Below are 21,025 nucleotides of genomic sequence, written 5' to 3' on the forward strand. Positions count from 1 at the left end.
CCAAGAGTCAGGCACTTAAGCAACCATGCCACCCAGGTGCCCCATTATTTTAATTTTTTTCATGATTTTTAATTTTTGAAGGGGTTTAGTTTGAGGTAGTTCTTCTTTTATGACATATTTTTTGTTATATCAATAATTTGTTTGAAGATGAGTCCTTTGTCAGGAGCAAACCCCCAATTATAATCTTGGAAAAACAAAATCCACCTTATGATGATACCATTTACAACACAAAACCAGAAACACATTGCAGTGACACATAAGCAGTTGGGCCCTGCTTATGTATCTGTGTAGGTTGGGTATGAATGAAGGTATTCATGGACACATGCAGAACTAAATACCTCATTAATACTAATGACCTAATTTGGCATTTGTCACAATTCAGATTCAGTTTCTGTGATTATCAGAATGTATGAAAGTAGACTAAAATATGTATGTACATGTTGCTATATATCAATTCCCATGCATGTGAGATTTGTCATAATTTGGACAGAGTATGCATGATTTTATAGAATTAAAAGTCAACTATTTTTTCTAGCACTGTAAATATTCGACTTTTTAATAAGTCTAAAATTAGTAGGTTTCTCAAGTAGCTCAAGAAAGTAGAAATTCCATCTAAGTATTAACTTTGGGGTCTATCAAGTTAAATTTTATTTACTAGTGGAATATATAGTTACTGCTATGTTGTTATCATGTATAGATTCAATGGGATCTTTTTTCCACTCATCTCAAACTACTTAATAACAGTTTTTTTTACTGTTGTAATGCATTTATTGTTACATGGCAGGCTCCCAGGTGAGGAAAGCTGTTTGGCAAGAAGCCTAACAATGTAGCACCAACCACAGCTTGGGGTCTGGGCTTCAGTTTTGCATGTTCATAAACTCAGTATTCTAAACATCAGAGTTGATTGATGCTGGGAATGTAGATTCACGCTAAGGACATTTACAAGAGACTGATGTATAAATCAGAATGATAATTTATTAATTTACAGAGACAAACAATTGTTCATGAGGATTTGAATTGAAAATGGTGAATTCTTGTCAGGGAGATCTTCACGGGAGGCCAAATTATAATCAGAAGATTGTTCCTACCATAGAATCAAGGTAAGGTGAGTTAGTTGTACAATTCAAATGCATAACAGCATTTGTTACGATTGTAACAATATAGACTATTTGCTCCTTGGAGAGACTGGTGTGTTTTATAGGCGAGTGTTCATCCCCTCCAATGTCTGGGTGGTGCCTGTTTAGTTAGGTTTTGAGTTTTTCTACGGTTTCCTTGCTGATCAAAATTTGGATTCACTCTTTTTAAAATTATACTAGTAAAAGGTGTTTCTTTAACTGTTATCTCTTCAATCAGATTAATCTTGTGTTGCTTGCCTAGAGGCTGTTCTATTGTCAGGGAAATTACTTCCCTTGAGTTACAGCCCAATTTATAGGTATGGTGGTGAGGCAGGGGACAGCAACCTAGCTGATAATTCTATGGGGGCACCTCACTGTGACCGGTGAATGTGGTTACCAGATTAAAATACCGGATGTCCAATTACATTCAGAGAACATGGAAATTTAAAAAAATACAAGTATGTCCCAAATACTTGTATATTGTATATATACCCAAATACACGAGGTGTAGGCACACTAAAAAAATTCATTGCTTATCTGAAATTCAAAGTTAACTGGATGTCCTGTATTTTTGCTTGCTAAACCTGGCAAGCCCACGAATACATTAATAAGATGCTATGAGGCTTGCCTGGGTTCACAGTGGTCGGTAAGCACCGATCCATTTGGTTGTCTCAGGACACAAAAATCGTTCCTACCGAAAGACTGCTTAAGTCAATAAGCAGATAGCAACCAAACACGGAATAATCTTGACCCTTTGAGGAACCCGTAACTGACGCAACTGCCATATGATCGACTACCCCACCCCCTTCATTCTTCTCTTCCTGCAACTAGAATGATTGTTCTATCTCTTCTTCCTTCTCTAGTCCCGCCCTGCCAGCTCTCCTCTCTGGAGGGGACTCGGTAGCCCGAAAAGGGCCGACAAAAGCGCCGACGTGTTCAGAGGAGCGGAAGTAGTCAAATTTCACCGAGAACCGTAAAGTGCGGCTGGGTGGCTTCCTTTCCGGATAACGACACAGCTCCGACTGTCAGTGCCGGCCTTCCTCGTGTTAGAGATCTGCTGGCCCCTTACTAATTCAATTTTTCCCCATTCCGAGCCTTTCCCTATCGTCGCCCCCTTCACTTTGGATCATGTTCAAGAAGTAAGGACATGCTGTGGCCTCCATCGGCTGCTCACAAAGGGGGTGGGGGTGGGGGTGGGGCAGAGGGCGAGAGCAAAGATCCGCTTTCTCTCTCCCCCGCCCCTACCATCCTGTCTCCCTAAGGTTTTCTGTAGTACTGTGCTCTCACTCGCAGCTTGCGACACTGTAACCTTTCTATCCCTAATCTTCAATCGGGTTTTGATCCTCCCACCCTCATTTTCTTTTTCCTTATTTCTCTTTCTTTTTTGCCCCTTCTCCCAATCCTATCCCTGTTCCTAGGGTTCTACCAATCACATCCTTGCACTGTGATTTAAGGGTATATCCTCTTTAGCTGAGAGGAGAGCCCTGCACTCACTGCCATATGTTTATTAGTTATGAACTGAATAAGGGAAGGCTTGACTTCCTGGGTCATGAGAGTGAAGGAGTCTGGGTGACAGGAAGCAAGCGGCCTGTCCTGCCTATTGCCTAGCTGCCAGATTAACCTTGTCTTGAAAATAGCGTGATTGCCCCGTAGGCTATTCAGTGTAAGGAAGACAAAAATTCTTTGAGAACCTACCTGGTGGGTTTACCTTCCAGACTTGGTAGACGCAAAAAGCAAAGGGGGAACATGGGCAAAGGAAGGTGGGTTTTGCGCATGACATTTTGAACAAAAATAAATAGGGATCTTAGAAAACATTGTCACCATCACTTTAAAAAAAATCTCAGCAGATTACATAGCCTAGAAGGGCCAATTTTCTGTGTTATATTTGGGTTGGTGTTTTTGTGTCTCAGCGCCTGAGGGTTTTTTGTTCTGTTTTACTTTTGTTTTTTCACATGGGTTTTGTTATAGGTGGGAATCTGTTTCTTCTGGGTAGAATTGAGTAGGGTTTTCCAGGAAAGCTATTTGTGTAGCTATTTGCAGATTATAATGTGAAATATACTTCATATCCTCCCCTTGCCCTCCCCCCATTGTGTATACATGGCAGTTTTAATACTGTATTAACACACTGATTTTGTGCTGGATAGAATTTAAAGGGAAATGGTATTTTAAAAGAATTTATTTCATAGTTATTTTAGACATCCAAATACTTACTTGGGAATAGATGACTAATTAAAACAATACCTTTAGCTATTTTGTTACGTCTGCTAAGAAATGCCTTTTTTTCTTGCAAAAATCATTTGACAGATTTGATGAAAAAGAAAATGTGTCCAACTGCATCCAGTTGAAAACCTCAGTTATAAAAGGTATTAAGAACCAATTGATAGAACAATTTCCAGGTATTGAACCATGGCTTAATCAAATCATGCCTAAGAAAGATCCTGTCAAAATAGTGCGATGGTAAGTCTTTATTTTTCTCTGTGTAAAGCTCAGAGTAGCTGAATATTGTATGATTAGATTGCACTCATAATAAATGGAATTATTTTCACATTAACCATTGGTAGATTAATTATAGGAGTAGATAAATAGAATAACTCTAAAACATCAATATTTGTATTTTCAAATGTTTCTCTGTGTTCCTGAAAAATATGGCTTTGTGTGCTGATTGTTTTATCAAAGAGTTAAGTGTTTTTATTCAGACTTTATTTCATATTTTTCTGTAGATATTTGTTTTATTGAATTATCTAACAATGAAATTAAAATAATAAAATGTGAAATAAAATTGACATTTTTTTTCTCTACTAGACAGGTATGATAGGTGAAACAATTTAAACGATTTTTTTGCCTGGATATTTAAATTAAAAAGAGGTTACTGTATCTTTGTATATGTATGTTTCATATTTTTTGTTATTTAAAGGATGTTTGGCATATTCATTTTTGAAAGAAAATATCTAACTTGCTACTTTATGACATTTGTCTTACAGCCATGAACATATAGAAATCCTTACAGTAAATGGAGAATTACTATTTTTTAGACAAAGAGAAGGGCCTTTTTATCCAACCCTAAGGTTACTTCACAAATGTAAGTCTTGTTGGAAAATATTTATTTGGGGATGTGGAAAGATATAAAAAGAGTTTTTAAAGTGATTTCTGGTAGTTAACTTACTAATACTAGGTGATATGGAATATAAAACTAAAATGAATCCCCATCTTGTGGTAAATCTGAAGATCGCAAATTCTCTCATTATGCATTCCAGAAAGGCTAAGAAAGAACATTCATTCATTCATTCATTCATTCAGCAAATATTTGTTGAACTTACTATGTGTCAGGCACTGAGCTAGGTACTGAGAATATGATGAGAAACAAAGGCAGACATTGTTCCTGTCCCTATGAAGCTAACAGTCTAGTTGGAAGAATAGACAATTAGATAATTAGATGAATATATATTCACAAACTGTGATAAGTGCTGTAAGAACTTCCTTTTAAATTTATATCTGGATTTGCCTCATAGAGATAACACTGTATAAGGGAAAGCATCGGCTAATTGTGGGAGTCCCAGTTATTGTTAGTTGAATGCCAAGGTCAGGTGTTATAAAACAAAATAATGTTTCTTACATACCTACATTTGTGTGTTGTTATATTGAGTACATTACAAAAGAAAGTCCAAAGGAGATATAATCCTCATGCACAAGAGGTTTTCAACTGTGAAGTTAAAATTTCTGCTTCTCAAAAAAAAAAAGTTTCTGCTTCTCAAACCAGTATATTTCTGACATTCTAGCTAAGGGGCAGAAAGGGAGTGACTGGTGGGCTCTGTAGGTAGTAGTGGTGACTTAATTAATGAGTTTGGTTTTTGGTAAGAAGAGGTCAATTTTGAGTTACCCAGTGGAGCCAGAGGTCTGGAGCAGTAATGAAAATATTTGGTGATAGTAGGACATTTTGATGACATGAATTCCTGCTCAACTAAAACAGGACAAAGACAAAATACTTGAATGTATTGCATGAAACTAGATTGGATACTGGTTTCAAAAACAAAATTCAAGGGCAGCCCGGGTGGCTCAGTGGTTTAGCGTGGCCTTTGGCCTGGGGCATGATCCTGGAGTCCCATATCGGGCTCCCTGCATGGGGGCTGCTTCTCCCTCTGCCTGTGTCTCTGCCTCTCTATCTCTGTGTGTGTCTCTCATGAATAAATAAATACAATCTTTAAAAAAAAGAAAGAAAAACAAAATTCAAGCCCTCCTCCTCTGCCTCAAAAGATATAAAACACTTTCTTAGACCCTTGGGGGGAAATTTGAATATGCTTTGGCTATAAGAGGATATTGTGGAACTATTGTTAATTTTTAGGTATGGTGACAGTACTGTGGTTATGTAGGAGAATGACTTTATTTTTAGGTGATGTACTTATGGTGAAGCATTATGTCTGAAATTTCAAATGATGAAAGACAAAAACTGTGTGTGTATAAATAGAGATAAAGGAGGTAGAGCAAAGGGTTAATAGTTGTTCGATCTAAGTGGATGTTGTCCAAGTGTTCATTGAACTATTCTATGGTTTTCCTGTATGTTAAGCCTTTGCATAATAAGTTGGAAGAGAAAGATGTTCCTATTTTTTTTTTAAGATTTTATTTATTTATTTATTCATGAAAGACTGAGAGACAGAGAGAGAGAGAGCGCCAGAGACAAAGGCAGAGGGAGAAGCAGGCTCCATGCACCGGGAGCCCGATGTGGGATTCGATCCCGGGTCTCCAGGATCGCGCCCTGGGCCAAAGGCAGGCGCTAAACCGCTGCGCCACCCAGGGATCCCGATGTTCCTATTTAATAATAATTTGCTCGGAACCAACCTTTTAGAACATTGTGAAGTTATTGATATGTAGGAAGCAGGGTAATATGGTGGTAAAAGCATATTTGGAGTTAGGGACACCTGAGTTTGATTCCCAGTGCGTGTCACTTTTGTCAAGTCACTTAGCTTGTTTAAGCTTGATTTTCTTGTCTTTAAAAATGGATATATTGGACAGCCCGGGTGGCTCAGCGGTTTAGCGCCACCTTCAGCCCAGGGCATGATCCTGGAGTCCTGGGATCGAGTCCCACGTCGAGCTCCCTGCATGGAGCCTGCTTCTCCCTCTGCCTGTGTCTCTGCGCCTCTCTCTCTGTGTGTGTGTCTCTCATGAATAAATAAGTAAAATCTTAAAAAAAATGGATATATTGTCCCTATAGGAGTCTCTGTGGTGGAATCTGCTTAAAATCCTCTGTCTCCTTCTCCCCTCCCCTGTGTACACACATGTGTGCTCTCTCTCAAATAAATAAATAAATAAAATCTTTAAGAAAAGGGGTATATTGTATATTATATCTCCCAGAGTTGTGAGGATTAAATGAGACTGTGCATATAATGCATCTAACGTGCTGCTTGGAACACAGTAATGGCTCAATATATGATAGCCATTGTAATGATGTAGTAATTGTTCAATAAATGTCCACTATTAGTATATATCATTATCATCATGATGAGGATCATCATCATTATTATTATTAAAAGACACTTATTAATGAGGATGGAGAACTAGAAAACAAATTATGTATGAATGCATTCATTCAGGTTCCTTTGTTTTCAATAAGATGTTTAATTTGGAGCCATGTTTAAATTAATTTGTAATCTTGGTAGGAAGAAGACTAAATTATTCTCTGACTAGTGGGAGAGCTAGTAGTAAGACATTAAAGTGAATAAATTTTACCAATTATTATTATTCCTAGAAAGCCCTGAGAGGTCTAAAAAGTTTCCACCCCAGTCATTGTTTTGAATCCTTCAGTGATCCTTTAATTCTTAGATTATGAACTATTAGTACACACACACACACACACACACACACACACATTTTTGAGGTTATGGAAGGAATTCATGTTCATTCTAGAGAGTTGGAAAATACAGAAATAAAATCACTTGTATTTCTATGACCTGGAGATAACCATGGATAGTATATTAATGTATTTCTATCCAATTATTTCCTGTAGTGTGTGTGTGTGTATATAAATGCATATATTTTTGTTTTTTTATTTTTTAAAATTTTTTGGTAAAGTTTTTATTTATTCATGAGAGACAGAGACATAGGCAGAGGGAGAAGCAGGCTCCCTGTGGTGAGCCCAATGTGGGACTCCATCCCAGGACCCTGGGATCACGACCTGAGCCAGAAGTAGGCACTCAACTACTGAGCCACCCAGGCATCCCCATTTTTCTTTTTTAAATTGGGCTCTCTGTTAAATGGTTTTTAATTAGTAGACTTTATTTTTTTAGGACAGTTGTAGGTTTACAGGAAAATGGAACAGTGTAGAGTTCCCATGTACTTCCTACTGCCTTCTCTTGTTATTAACACCTTACATTGATGCATTTGTTATGATTGATGAACCAATATTCATACAGTATTATTAACCAAAGTTCAGTTTACATTAGGGTTCATTCTTTGCATTGTACATTCTGTGGGTTTTGCCAAATGCAAGTCACGTATCCACTGTTATAATATCACTATGTACTATCATAGTATCAAAATAATTTCACTGCCCTAAACATCTGTTCCACCTATTTGTCCCTTCCTCTCCCTCCTCCCTTTCCCCTCAACCCCTAGCACCCACTGATCTCTTTGGTAGTTTTTTTATTGTTTATTTCTCTTAACTTTATATTATGAACATTTATAAGAGTATTATGTAGTCTCCAAAAATATGGCTCTTTTATATATATATATTATAGATATACCTTAAGTCATATTATAGATATACTTTAAGTCATTTACCTCTTTATTGTTGGACATTTAGGTTGATTCCAATTTATTTCTGTTATAAATAGTAGCGCTGCAATGAACATATTTCTACCTAAATATATTATATATCTTTAATTTTTTTCTTAGGATGAAGCTGTAGAAATAGAAATACTGGGTCAAAGAATTTGAACCTTTTCAAGGCTGTTGATACATGTTGTGATGTAGTCCTAAAAGGAGGTTGTACCCAATTTTAAGCCTTCTAGCAGTGTATAAGAATGCCAGTTTTCCTATACTCTTGCTAGCAGTGGGAATTACTTTTGTTAAAAAATATTTACCAATTTGATAAGTGAAGGATGGTGTTTCAGTTTTCTTTTGCATCTGTCAGAATAGTGTAGTTTGGAGAAATATTTGTTCATGTCCTTTGCCTTTTTCTGTGGAGTCATTAGTCTCATTAATTTATGTCATGTATTTCTTTTCTTCTAGATCCTTTTATCCTGCCACACCAGCAAGTTGATAAAGGAGCCATCAAATTTGTACTCAGTGGAGCAAATATCATGTGTCCAGGCTTAACTTCTCCTGGAGCTAAACTTTACCCTGCTGCAGTAGATACAATTGTTGTATCCTTCCCAAGGCTATAACTGCTGAAAAATATATTCAAAGTATTTCTGTCATTACTGAAAGATCTATTGTCCAAGAGAAGACTAGATGTACTTTTTTTGGAGGTTACTGTTACTGTTGTCTCATACCTTTCTGGTTACATTTCAAGGTGTGGGAAATAACATCATTTCTTGAGACTAAATTGTGTCCCATCTTAGAAGCTAAATAGGAACAACTAAAGAGTTCTGGCTGCATTTCAGCCCAGTTACGGCCTAGTGTGATCTGACTCAGGACACAGTATAAAACTTGATTATTAATGGAGAGGATATATATGATATGATTGGATCACTTTTTTGGACATCAGCTTGCTACTTTTACCTTTGGCTTACCCATATACACTGGAGTAAAAGCACTCAAAAAGGAAAAGAGCTTTGGTACTAGGTAGAGTTAAGAAGTGGGTAGAGGGAAATAAGGATAATTCCCAACTTTTATTTGATTTTTAAATTTTTATTTATTTTTTGAACTTTTAAAAAAGATTTTATTGATTCATGAGAGACACAGAGAGAAAGAGGCAGAAATAATAGGCAGAGGGAGAAGCAGGCTCCCTGTAGGGAGCCTGAATCAGGACTTGATCCCAGGGCCCCAGGATCCTGACCTGAGCCAAAGGCAGATGCCCACCTGCTGAGCTACCCAGGCGTCCTTCAACTTTTATTTTAAAGTTCATTTTTAGGGATCCCTGGGTGGCGCAGCGGTTTGGCGCCTGCCTTTGGCCCAGGGCGCGATCCTGGAGACCCGGGATCGAATCCCACGTCGGGCTCCCGGTGCATGGAGCCTGCTTCTCCTTCTGCCTATGTCTCTGCCTCTCTCTCTCTCTCTGTGTGACTATCATAAATAAATAAAAATTAAAAAAAAAAAAAAAAAAAAAAAAAAAAGTTCATTTTTAAGTTGGCTGTTTGGGCCTCAGAACATATTTTCTCAAAGAGAAATGTTTAAGTTTAAGGGATGCCTGGGTGGCTCAGCAGTTGAACGTCTGCCTTTGGCTCAGGGTGTGATTCATGTCCCGGGATTGAGTCCCACGTTGGGCTCCCTGAGAGGAGCCTGCTTCTCCCTCTGCCTGTGTCTCTGCCTCTCTGTCTCTCTCTGTGTAACTATCATGAATAAATAAATAAAATCTTAAAAAAAAAAAAAGTTTAAAAAAATTTTTTTAAAGATTTATTTATTTATGATAGACATAGAGAGAGAGAGAGAGAGGCAGAGACACAGGAGGAGGGAGAAGCAGGCTCCATGCCGGGAGCCTGATGCGGGACTCGATCCCGGGACTCCAGGATCATGCTCTGGGCCAAAGGCAGGCGCCAAACTGCCGAGCCACCCAGGGATCCCAGAAATAAAATCTTTTAAAAAAAAAGAAATGTTTAAGTTTCAGATAGCCCTTAAAACTCATGATGTAGCTAAATAATTGTGGGTTATTTTCATTTCTACAGTGGTGGGCAGCTATATTCTAGATTAAAAAGGTTTTTGTCAACTATCTGGACAGGAGGGTATCTTCTCTTTTGTCGTAGATAAAGTGGCCATTTGCTTCAGGTTGAGAAGATACTCGGTAGGAATGGGGAAATCACTGGAGTGCAAAGGCCATTGGAGTGGGTTTTAAAATGTTTCTTGTACTCGAAAGAATAGTATCCTCTTGTGGCAGTTATGTTTAAGGGGTAGTATAAAGTATATGTTTATATCTTAGGAACAGACATAGATACTGGTCGTATAATAGGTGTTCAAATATTTTTAGAACATCGAATGAATATGAATTGAAAGTGATGTGGAGAAAATGGAGGACAGTATTCTGTGAGGGCAGGTTTTTTTTAATGTTTATTTTTTTTTAAAGATTTTTATTTATTTATTCATGAGAGACAGAGAGGCAAAGATAGAGAAAGAAGCAGGCTCCCCGCGGGGAGCCTGATGTGGGACTCAATCCCAGAACCCCGGGATCACAACTTGAGCCAAAGGCAGATGCTCAATCATTGAGCCACCCAGGCGTCCCATTTTTTTTATGTTTATGATTTTTCTAAGTGTTGTAGGTTGATAGTCCTGGAGTTTCCCTTAAATGGAAAAATTTTCCCAGCACCTCAACCTTTGCTTCTTGAATAATTTTTGTTTTGAGATAGTTATAGTTACAGTTGCAAAACTAGTTGAGAGAGATCCCATGTACTCTTGAACTTTTACTTTGTAAATGTACTGCAATGTTTCACATTCTGAACGCTTCAAATGATAACCAAGAACATTTTGGTCATTCTAGAAAGGTTAAAACTTACTTGGGGTTCTTAAAGACAGAGTGGAGATATAATTATTGTTTTAATGTTTCTATTACATAAAACCACCATTCAGTGATTGAAACAGTAGAACAATTCATATTTGTTTATTTCAGTTTTTAAGTTAGACATGCAAGAATTTTTTTCTCCTTTTTGCATGACTTATTTTGTTTTTGTTGGCTTTGGGTTATAGTATTACCATTTAACTTAAAAACCAGGAATTATTATTAGATTCATTCATTAGGCATTTATTGAATATTTACAGTGTACCTACAGACTCTGCTAGGTCCCTGTCCTCAAGGAGTGTTGATGGTCTGGGTAAGGATACAAGAGGGTTCAAAGTGTCTTAACTAGTAATGTGATCATTGTTTGACATCCCCTCTCCAAGGCATTTTGATATATAGTTTTCTTAGCTGTGTGTTTTCAGGCAATTATGGCAGAAGGAAAACAGCATGCTCTGTGTGTTGGAGTCATGAAGATGTCTGCAGAAGATATGTAAGTCTCATGTTAGGCCCCCTTAGCTTTTGCGATCTGGGTCACCAACGCAGAATTACAGGTGAAATTTGCTTTCATTCACACCACATCTTACAAATATTTAAGCACAGAAGCATCATTTCTGATTTTTCCTAGGACTTAGGAAGCCATGGCTTCCTAAGTCTCTGGGATTGCATTCTTTCTTAAGCATTCTGAAAAGAACCGTGTGCCAACACAGCTGTTTTATATGTATGTATGTGGTATTTTAGGAACTTTTTATTTAGTATGATTTAAATTGGGTGGGAGGAAAGATGCTTGCCTGTTTTATTTTTTAATTTTTTAAAAGATCTTATTTATTTATTGAGATGGAGAATGAGAAAGAGCATGAGCGGGGGTAGGTCAGGCAGAGGGAGAGGGAGAAGCAGGCTACCCACTAAGCAGGGAGCCTGATGTGGTGTTAGATCCCAGGACCCTGAGATCATGACTTGAGCTGAAGGCAGACACTTAACCAAACAGCCACCCAGGCGCCCTATGTTTTAATTGTTAAAAGGCTTATTTGTTTATTTGTTTGTTTTTAGAGAGAGAGGAAGAACAAGGGGAGGGGCAGAGAGAGAGAGGGAGAATCCTTGATCAGACTTCCCACTGAGCACGGAGCCTGATGTGGGGCTCAATCCCAGGACCTTGAGATCATGACCTGAGTCAAAATCAAGAGTTGGCCACTTAACCATCTGAGCCACCCAGGTGCCCTGTTATTAGTTTTTAAAACAGTGACATAGTTCAGTACCACACAGTGCTTATTTTCTATTATTACCTGGTGGTATAGAATATTAAGGAAATTTTAAAGACATATTACCAAAATATAGTCAATATACTGAAAAATTTTGGAACTCATTTGATGACCAAATTACTCCTATTAATTTTGTTTCATTGCTAAATGTAACACTTTGGTGTTTTCCTGGTATGGTGACATCATGACTTTGTTTCTATAGACTCACTAGTTAGATCACTAGAATCATTTGAAGACAGGAACTGCAGCAGAGTAATGTAGTTTAATGTAGTCAATAATGTTAATGTAATATAAATAAATTCCCTACATGTGGCTCAATAATTGCAAAATAGCAATGCACTTTGAATTATATTTACCATAAGTAAGCCTATAAAAATTCATAACAATATGTTTATATGCTTTTTTCCTTCTACAGTGAGAAAGTCAACAAAGGAATTGGCATTGAAAATATCCATTATTTAAATGATGGGCTGTGGCATATGAAGACATATAAATGAGCCTCGGAAGGAATGCACTTGGCTAAATACGGATATTGTGCTGTATCTGTGTTTGTGTCTGTGGGTGACAGCATGAAGACAATACCTCTGGTTATGCTGAATAAATTCAACAGATGCTAAAATTCTGTTAGCTTCAAAAATTATTTTAATTTTTCTTAAAGTCAAGTTAAAATTGGGTAGCAAACTTGGACATTAAGAGGTATCTGGTAAGTAATCAAACTCAGACAACTTGATGTCTTTTCTTAGGCTAATGATGTAAAATGAAGGGTAGGACTTGGTAAATGAACTTGATAGTATATGGCTGAGCCCCAGAGAGTCTATTTCTGGAGCTGGAAGCTATCCTGGGAATTTTCTCCCATTATCCCTAGAAATGCCCCTTCTATTTGCGTGTGTTTTTTGTTTTGTTTGTTGTTGTTTTTAAATTTTTCATTATGGAAAATTCCAAACATATCCGAAAGTATGTGGGGGATAGTATAATGGACCTTTTCTGGATCCATCACCCATCTTCCATTCATGGTAAATCTTACTTCATCTGTATCTCCTTTACTCCTTCTCACCTTATTCCCCAATTATTTTGAAGCAAGTCCCAGGTATATCATTTTATCCATATTTTAATATGTATCTTTAAAATATAAGTGGTTTTAAAAAAACTATAATCACACCTAAAATATCATTATCACACCTAAACAATTTAACTTTCTTAATATGATCAAATATCTGGTTCAGATATGTGACAAGTGAACTTGATTGCCTCTTTTGTTTTTTTAACCATTGGTTTGCTTGAAATAGGTACCAGACCAGGTCCATATATTGCATTTGGTGGTTATTTGTTTCTCTTAAGCTAGAAGTTCTTCCTTTGTCTTTTCCCCTTTAAATTAATGATTGAAGCTATCTGGTTGTTTTGTCTTCGCGTTTTCTCCCACATCCTGGATTTTGTCGATTGTATCATAAAGTAATTTAACTTATTTTTATGCCTTCTGTACAACCCGTAAACATATAGGCTTGATGAGATTCAGGTTGAATTTATTTAATGCCCTGTCCTGAAGCTGGGTAAACTCATACTACACAGATGCCCAGAACTGTATTCCCCAAAGAACGTGTATCTCCTATCATAAATGGCATATGAATGGTATGGACCTGTATCAGTAAGAACAATAAGCTGTTTTGGAGATTAAATGATAATTAAATGGGAATTTATATAGCGACAATAGGTATTTGTTCTTAATGACCTTACTGTTTTAGTGTCTCAGCCATTTAATTTGGTTGTTTACAAATATATGATATGTGATTTTATTTTTCAGATGGATACAGACATTTACAAGATTGTGGTGATCCGTATTACAGTTAGAAGTTGATGAGAAAGGTGAGGGTGGATAGTAAAAAGAGAGAGACCATTTGGCTGGCTGTTGTAGCTGGTCCCCAAAGATATAGGTGAAGGTTGTAGATCCGGGGTCTGGCTCTCAGTCTGAGAAACTTTTCCACTAATGAACTTTTAAGACTTGGAGAGGCCCACATTAGAATGTAAATGTGTTATAGTGATAAGTCTGCTTAGGGTACACAATTAGTGAACAGGGAGTTCCTTGGTGAACATGGATAAGAGTAAAGGAAGGTTGAAATTTGAGGGAGTATATCATCTGGGCTGGTGTAAGGCTAAGAGAATTTTTCCTACTTCATCATTAATTAGAATGCTTATGTCTGCCACAGTCTTTCTTTCCTAGATTGTGGAGGTACCCTGATATTTTACTCCCATATCCTTTTTTAAGTTCTATGTAGAATATTTTCCTTTGTCATGACAATTATGTTCTACAACTTAGTATATTGTTCTTTTTACTATTTATTCCTGATAAAGTATAAATAGTCTCATCAGTAATCCATTTATAAATCATCTTTCAGGGTAGGTTTCTTCAACAGTCTCATTTTATGATGACTTACTGGTTTCAAATTCAGATGTCTCTCCATTTGAGGGATGAGGTACCCTATTTGAGGCCTGTAGCACCGTATATTCTTAAAAAGAGAATATCTGAGTCATCGATGTCAAAACCAAACTTTGAGCCTCTATTTTTGGTACTAGGTTAATGTTAATTGACCAAGATTGCTTGTGGAGTGTTAGTAATGAGAAACAAAGCACACACATATTAGAGAAGTTAAAACCTTTAATTGCCTGGTTTCTGAAATAATTTATCCTTATGTCTCTAACCACTGTTAACAGTGGGTGTAGGGAACACTTTAAAAATATTTAACATCATCATCTGTGCTTGTTTTTCCTACTATGCTGAGGTACAGTGACTCTGTTGCCTTGGTGATGTGGACTAAATATGTATGTTTTCTCCTTCCCCTGGGTCTGAGGCCTCAGGTCATGGTGTTAATCAGAGGTATCACTCTACACTGGGAGCCTGGTCAGTTTCTAAACATTAGGTCATGCAGGAAAGCCAATTCAAAGAGGTTAAAAAAATCAAAAACAAAACAAAACAAAAACAAAACAAAGAGGTTAAACTAGCATATCAGCCTCTTGAGGTCTTAATGCTTAAAGGAAACCTAGTCTACCCACATTCCAGAGAGTAGGAATACAGGGAGAGTCTGTTTTCTCTCAGGCAATGTGTCTTCAGTTCATTTTTAGTTTCAAAATTAATTTTATGTCAAGCTAGCCTACAATCTAGCCATTTCTGTGTATCTGACACATACTTACTTAGCCAAGGTCAGTTCAGCTCAATGAACATTTATTATATACCTGCTAGGCTCTAGGTGATGTGGCACAAAGATAAACAATACACAAGTGGCCCTTGCCCTTAAGGAGCTTTCAGGCTAGTGAGTAAATTTACATTTAAAAAAATCTGGGTAATGGTGACAGCCCAATACCAATTTATAAAGCCACTGGGAAGTTGCTAATGCTTTTCCACAATTTCAGTCACCAACATTTGCAGATTACACATGAGCTAAATATAAAAAAATTCCTTAGATCGTATGCAATGTGAGAAGGTTAAAAACATCCAGATGTCTTGGAGTTGCAATGATTCAGCATTCCAACTCAGATGGTTGTCCCATTGTGCTGTAATATAAAGGCCTGATCAGCCCTCTTCTAGCAGACTATTATAGTGGTTTGGTGGTGTTCTTTTGGCAGCTGCATTTTTCCTTTTCTTTTCTTTTTCTTTTTTTTTTTAATGTTCTGGACCCAAAACAGGCAGCTGGATTTATCCCAGGGGTAGTCATGAACGTTTCCAGTTTGAGGGATTTGATAGTCCCCAAACAGAAGGTCATATTGCATTTGTCAAATAATGATTATTTCCGGTCAAGTTCCTCTTCGTATACAAATCAGCTACTAAGGATACAGTATTTCTAAGCATAGTACTTCAGAAGATATAAGAATGGCAAAAGACTCAATTTGCACAGGTATTTCCTTACAATAAGTATTTTGTTGTTGTTCATGAGAATATTAATCATGTAGCAGTTATATGTTAATGGGAACATGAAATGAATGTATGCCCAAACGAAATGTGGTAAATATTTTAACTTTGTTTATCTAGGTTCCTTAATTTTGAGAACATATCTCTCAAGGCTCTTCAGGAAACTCAAAATGTTCCAATTTCTAGGAGTATCCACTAGAACTGACTTATAACAAAAGGAAAAAATGAAAATGTATGCATCATATGTCAATATAACCATCACTTCTGAGGTCTCAAGCAATCAGAAACTTATTCAAGTTATAGTCTGTAGGAATTAGGCCATTAACATATATTTGGAAAGCCCTTCAGAACACTTATGTTTAGAATGTTATTACTTGTGTTACGGTAGTAAAAATTATATTATATATAATTGTTCTTAATATCCTAGTCTCTCAGCAATAGTTCCTAAAGAAATCATGCCTGTCAACATGGAGACTGATGCATGTGAATGTATACTTTGTATTATGTTTTTATATTTTGTATTATACTTTATTATACTTTTTATAGCAGGTAAAAGAATGACTACATACAATGAACTATAACACTAATTTGTTTAATATTATATTAAAACTAATTAAGTACTTGGACTACAATTCCATCAGAACAGGAGTGAATGAATGTGATTGAGAACCAGTTTTTAATCTGTGTTGAGATTATTAGGCAAGCAGGTTGGTTGGTGGATTGGTTGGTTTGCTTAAAAGGATGGCCTTTTGGAGGATATAATTTATGTATGGGAAAATAGACTGGAGATGATTCACTGAAATTCTCCTAGTAATATCCTGTTCATCCAAACTACTTAGTACTATTAATATTTGCCTCTGGGAGTGAAAACTGAAAGGATACCAAATTTTATCCTTGAACACTTTGAGAAATAAAAGATCAATTAGTGAAATAATTTCTAATTGAAACTAATTGTTACAGAGAATGATATGCCTCACTATTGTTCAACTCTAATTAAATGGGTTATTTTACATATTTTAAAATCCCATTTTAAAGTAAAACAGATTATAATTTCCACATGATATTTTTTATTGCTTTTGTTCCATTCCTCAATTTTAAAGTACTTTAATTTTAGCCAATATGTGAATAGAGGGGACTAATCATTCACTCTCTTCAGGTTTATTTTAAGTGTTCCCAGAACTCTACCATAGGGGGAAATAACTCTAAATTTAAAAGTTGCAAAGAGGAGTTTTCTTTCTTTCTAATTTTAATTTTTATCACAGGGCATGATTATGAATGATAACTTTCATTTAATCTTCTGTGGCAAAATAAGTAATTTCTATTGATTTTCACAAGCATGTGAGCAAAAGACTGTTTTAATAAGTAGTAAATCATGTAAGCACTTGCTTGGAGGAAGTGCCATTTCTCCAAACATATGCCTTGAAAACAAATCAAATTCAGTTCCCTTTTTACTTCAGGGAAAGCCATAGTGGGGAGACTTTTGAGGTCGGCAGTCTGTTTTTATTCTTCCCACTTTCTATTTCAAAAGTGGACACTCTCTGTCTTTGTCACCAAATGCTGGGGTTGTCCTTCTATGCTGGTGCATGATGAAACCCTGAGGCTTGGAAACTTGCAAACCAATGAGATGATTTTGTGATGAAACTGCATGTTGGATTGATACTGCCCATGAATAATCTTAAATTTGAGATAACTTTTAAAAGGAGCCCTACACTTTCTTCTAGTTTTGCTTACTTCTTAGCAGGGCTTGAGATGTCTGTTTCTGCATACTGATGTCTTAACAATAATTTTTAGTTTCTCATGACCTGAAAGATTTTGTATGCACTTCTTGGTCTGGATTCTGGTTTCATCAGGTCTAATGCAGATGAATTAATTTTGTAAAGCTAAAATTCACTGTTCACTTAAACATCTGGACCAGATTGGGCAGGATGAGTAGGATGGAAGGAGAGTCCTTTTTGCCTTGTAGGTTCTGGAAGGTTACTTAGAGTTGATTTATCCAAGATTAAAAGGATGCTTTTGCCTAAGATATTTCTAAAGTTTGCTTATGTAAGCATTTTAGATTTCAGAAAGTTCAACCTGAAATGTATATGAATATAGAGTACAGACAGTTTCATTTAGTGGGACAACAGCTGTCACTAACCCATCAAGTTAATATGTCTCCTAAATGCTTTCAAAAAGTACAGGACTAGAAAATATTTTTCACTGGCAATGCTTTATTCTGTTTTAAAAATAGTAGGGGCCAAAATCTAGTAAAGACTTGCACACTTGTTTTATATTGTGACTTACAAGGTACAAATTTTATATTTTGTAAAATATTTTGAGAGAAGTCTCCAAAATAATTCCCCTTTCTTGCTCCCAAATGCGGAAGTCTGAGAGAAGGCACATGGCCTCATGAGCTCCTGGGTGTTGTCAAACTCAATTCTCTCTGAACTACCAAATGCCCAGATACATTTACTGAGGATGCAGGAGTCTCTCTTAAGCGGTAGTTTTTGTCTATATAAAGAGAAACATCTTGATTAAAGTGAGGAGATAGAAACCATACCAATTTGGGCAGTTTGGGCTCTAATGATGTCTAATTTGCTATGAAAGGGGAACTTGTTCTAAGTTAATCTTCTTAAAAGCAACATCTGAATTTCTCTTAAAAAATACTTTATAAAAAAGCGGTTTGAGGAAGAACTGTTTTATTGCATGGCACAGATTAAATGTACAGATGTTATCCTAAAATTTAAGGAGGTCCCTTATGAATTTGAATATTCAATACCAGCTGTTATTCATATCAACATTTTAATATTTTACCATCTAGGTATTTATTAAAAAGGATTGATACATATTTAGCTGTGTAAAATGTTAAACTTGTTCACACGGCTAAGAGGGAAAGGGAAATAACATTCCCTGAGCGCCTACTATATGCACAAGCTCTATTTCAAATATCTTGCTTAATCTTTAGTATGATTCTGTGAGGTAGATTTTAATTCTCATTTTACAAATGAGGAAATAAGGCACCTGAGGGATTATAGAAGTTTCCTGAAGACACATAACTAATAAATGGCAGAATTGGGATTTGAATGTAGGTCTGCCTGGTTGCAAACCCTGTTTTGCAGAAAGTCTCCCCTCATATTTCATAAAATAACCTCAGCCCAGTCATATCACCATCTTTATTTATGAGTTATTGGAGAGGAGTATAAGTTGGCCAAGCCTCTGTTCCACAGTGGGAAAATACGAGTAGGATTTGAATGTGTTAAGAATGGGCTGCTTGTACAGTGTCTTATTTGTGCTTCTGAGGGAATGTTTTCCTGTTTTCCTCTTCATCAGTGGGGTCTATGCAGAGAAGCTTTTGAAGTTGGACTCAGTCCTGAGGTCTGAACTTTTTCTATTAGTCACCTTCAAGCCAGGTGATTTGTGACCATTTAAAGATTATGCCATGTAGAAGCCCTTGCTGGATCTTTTTAGAAAAGGATACAAGGGGGAGGGTTACTTAAGTGGGGGAGATTATAGGGTATAATGTGCAAGGGCAGGGCTAGCAGCTGCTTTGTGACTATCAATATATCCAAAACATAAATGGGTGAAAGGATTAGTGAATATTAAAACTAATGACAGGAGCAGTTTGGTTCAGTTATAATCTAAGGAAAAAAGCTGAGGGGTCTAATCTATGTATTGCTCCAGATCCAGTGATTTAATTTTCAGAAGGAAGGTCCAGTGATTAAACTCGTGCAAGGAGATGGCCTGGGGCCTGCTAAAAGTCAGGTTGCAATTTACATAGTATTCAAGACAACCAGAACAATATATAGGACTTTTAGAAGAAACTTCCAAGTTTTCTCCTATTTCACATGTTAGCCTTGGGGTAGGGGGGTGGGGGTCTTACACTTCTGGAATTGGTTAGACCTGTGCTGTAACTCTAAAATACATACTGGATTTCAAAGATTTAATAATAAAAAAAAATAACGTAAACTATCACAATTTTTTCCCTGCTGATTACATGTTGAAATGACAATACTTTGGATATACTGGGTAAAATAAAATACTAAAAGTAATTACACCTGTGTCTTTACTTTTTTACTATGGCTACTAGAAAATTTCAAACACATGTGGCTCACCTATTTCTATTGGATGGCACTGGAGTGGAGAATGGGCAGTGTTCCTTGAAGCTTCCCTCTAGTGGTGAGTGCCTTAAGAGTGGTAAATATGGAAAAGAATATTGCCAGTATTCACCCTTCCATCAAGTGAGGACCAGTTTTTCCCCTTTCCCCTCAAATCACATAGGACTAGTGTTCTATTAGAACATCCCCGTTTATTCAACACTCTACCTACGTGGATGTCTCTTCTCAGTCACTCACTAGATCAAAGCATTCATTTAAAAAAATGCAAAAAAAAAAAATGCAAGCTCAAGGCATCTGGGTGGCTCAGTGGTTAAGCATCTGCCTTTGGCTCAGATCGTGGTTCTGGAGTCCTGGGATTGAGTCCTGTATCAGGCAGGGAGTCTGCTTCTCCCTCTGCCTGTGTCTCCGCCTCTCTCTGTCTCTCATGAATAAACAAAATCTTAAAAAAAAAAATAAATGCAAGCCCACCCCATTAAGGACAACCTTGTTCCATCACTCCTGCTCTTCCTGTTAAGGCTTTTGCCAAATTGCTGAAGCAATAGTGTAAGCAAATGTGGACGGACGTTCTTGTATGGAATCCGTGAAAACTACCAAAGAAATGAGAATTCTGTGGGTTAAAATATATGGTATTTATCCAGTTGAGGACTTGTGAGGCAAAAGGAATACCATATTCTAATATAAACTATAGCTTGTTTGATTGCTCATGCAGAGCTTACATGAAGTGGTTGACTCCCTATATGAATTATATGTGTTCGGGCTCTTTTTGCTTTCCCCAGAATACCAGGCCTAGTGTTGAGCTCACAGATACTCAATTATTTATACAAGGAATATTATAGTATACAGATACCACACGAATAAAGTTGGATTTATCTTTTTAAAGTTTTAAGTAATCTCCACACCCAATGTGGGGTCAAACTCATGACCCCAAGATCAAGAGTTGCATGCTCCTGACTGAGCCAGCTAGGCACCCCAAAGGTGGATTTTTCTTTTTTTAAAAAAATTATGGTAGAGACCCCAGATAA

At 36.8% G+C, this 21,025-nt stretch overlaps 1 protein-coding gene across 5 annotated transcripts; it reads left to right on the forward strand.

The window, feature by feature from the left end:
• Window positions 1–1,082: 1,082 nt before the first annotated feature.
• MCTS1 (MCTS1 re-initiation and release factor) lies at window positions 1,083–19,937 on the forward strand. 5 transcript variants are annotated; one of them, XM_038588225.1, is made up of 7 exons: window positions 1,083–1,100; window positions 1,979–2,254; window positions 3,420–3,572; window positions 4,097–4,194; window positions 8,337–8,470; window positions 11,178–11,245; window positions 12,427–19,937. In XM_038588225.1, exons 2-7 carry the CDS (start codon window positions 2,244–2,246, stop codon window positions 12,506–12,508), a joined length of 546 nt encoding a protein of 181 aa, XP_038444153.1. In that variant the 5' UTR covers window positions 1,083–1,100; window positions 1,979–2,243; the 3' UTR covers window positions 12,509–19,937. The 5 variants fall into 5 exon arrangements, 3 of the variants coding, with proteins under 3 accessions (XP_038444153.1, XP_038444152.1, XP_038444151.1); XR_005386421.1 differs by lacking the exons at window positions 1,083–1,100; window positions 1,979–2,254 and adding an exon at window positions 2,699–2,875 and having other exon boundaries at window positions 12,427–13,871; window positions 16,030–19,937; XR_005386420.1 differs by lacking the exons at window positions 1,083–1,100; window positions 1,979–2,254 and adding an exon at window positions 2,699–2,875 and having other exon boundaries at window positions 12,427–12,714; window positions 13,810–19,937.
• Window positions 19,938–21,025: the final 1,088 nt, after the last annotated feature.

This window comes from Canis lupus, chromosome X (assembly GCF_011100685.1).
Source record: "Canis lupus familiaris isolate Mischka breed German Shepherd chromosome X, alternate assembly UU_Cfam_GSD_1.0, whole genome shotgun sequence".
NCBI lineage: Eukaryota > Metazoa > Chordata > Mammalia > Carnivora > Canidae > Canis > Canis lupus.

Excerpts from the sequence above, each read along its gene's own strand:
- MCTS1 (XM_038588223.1), top strand. Across the intron at positions 3,573-4,096 it reads CCTGTCAAAATAGTGCGATG|CCATGAACATATAGAAATCC; the intron begins GTAAGTCTTTAT and ends TTTGTCTTACAG. Across the intron at positions 11,246-12,426 it reads AAGATGTCTGCAGAAGATAT|TGAGAAAGTCAACAAAGGAA; the intron begins GTAAGTCTCATG and ends TTCCTTCTACAG.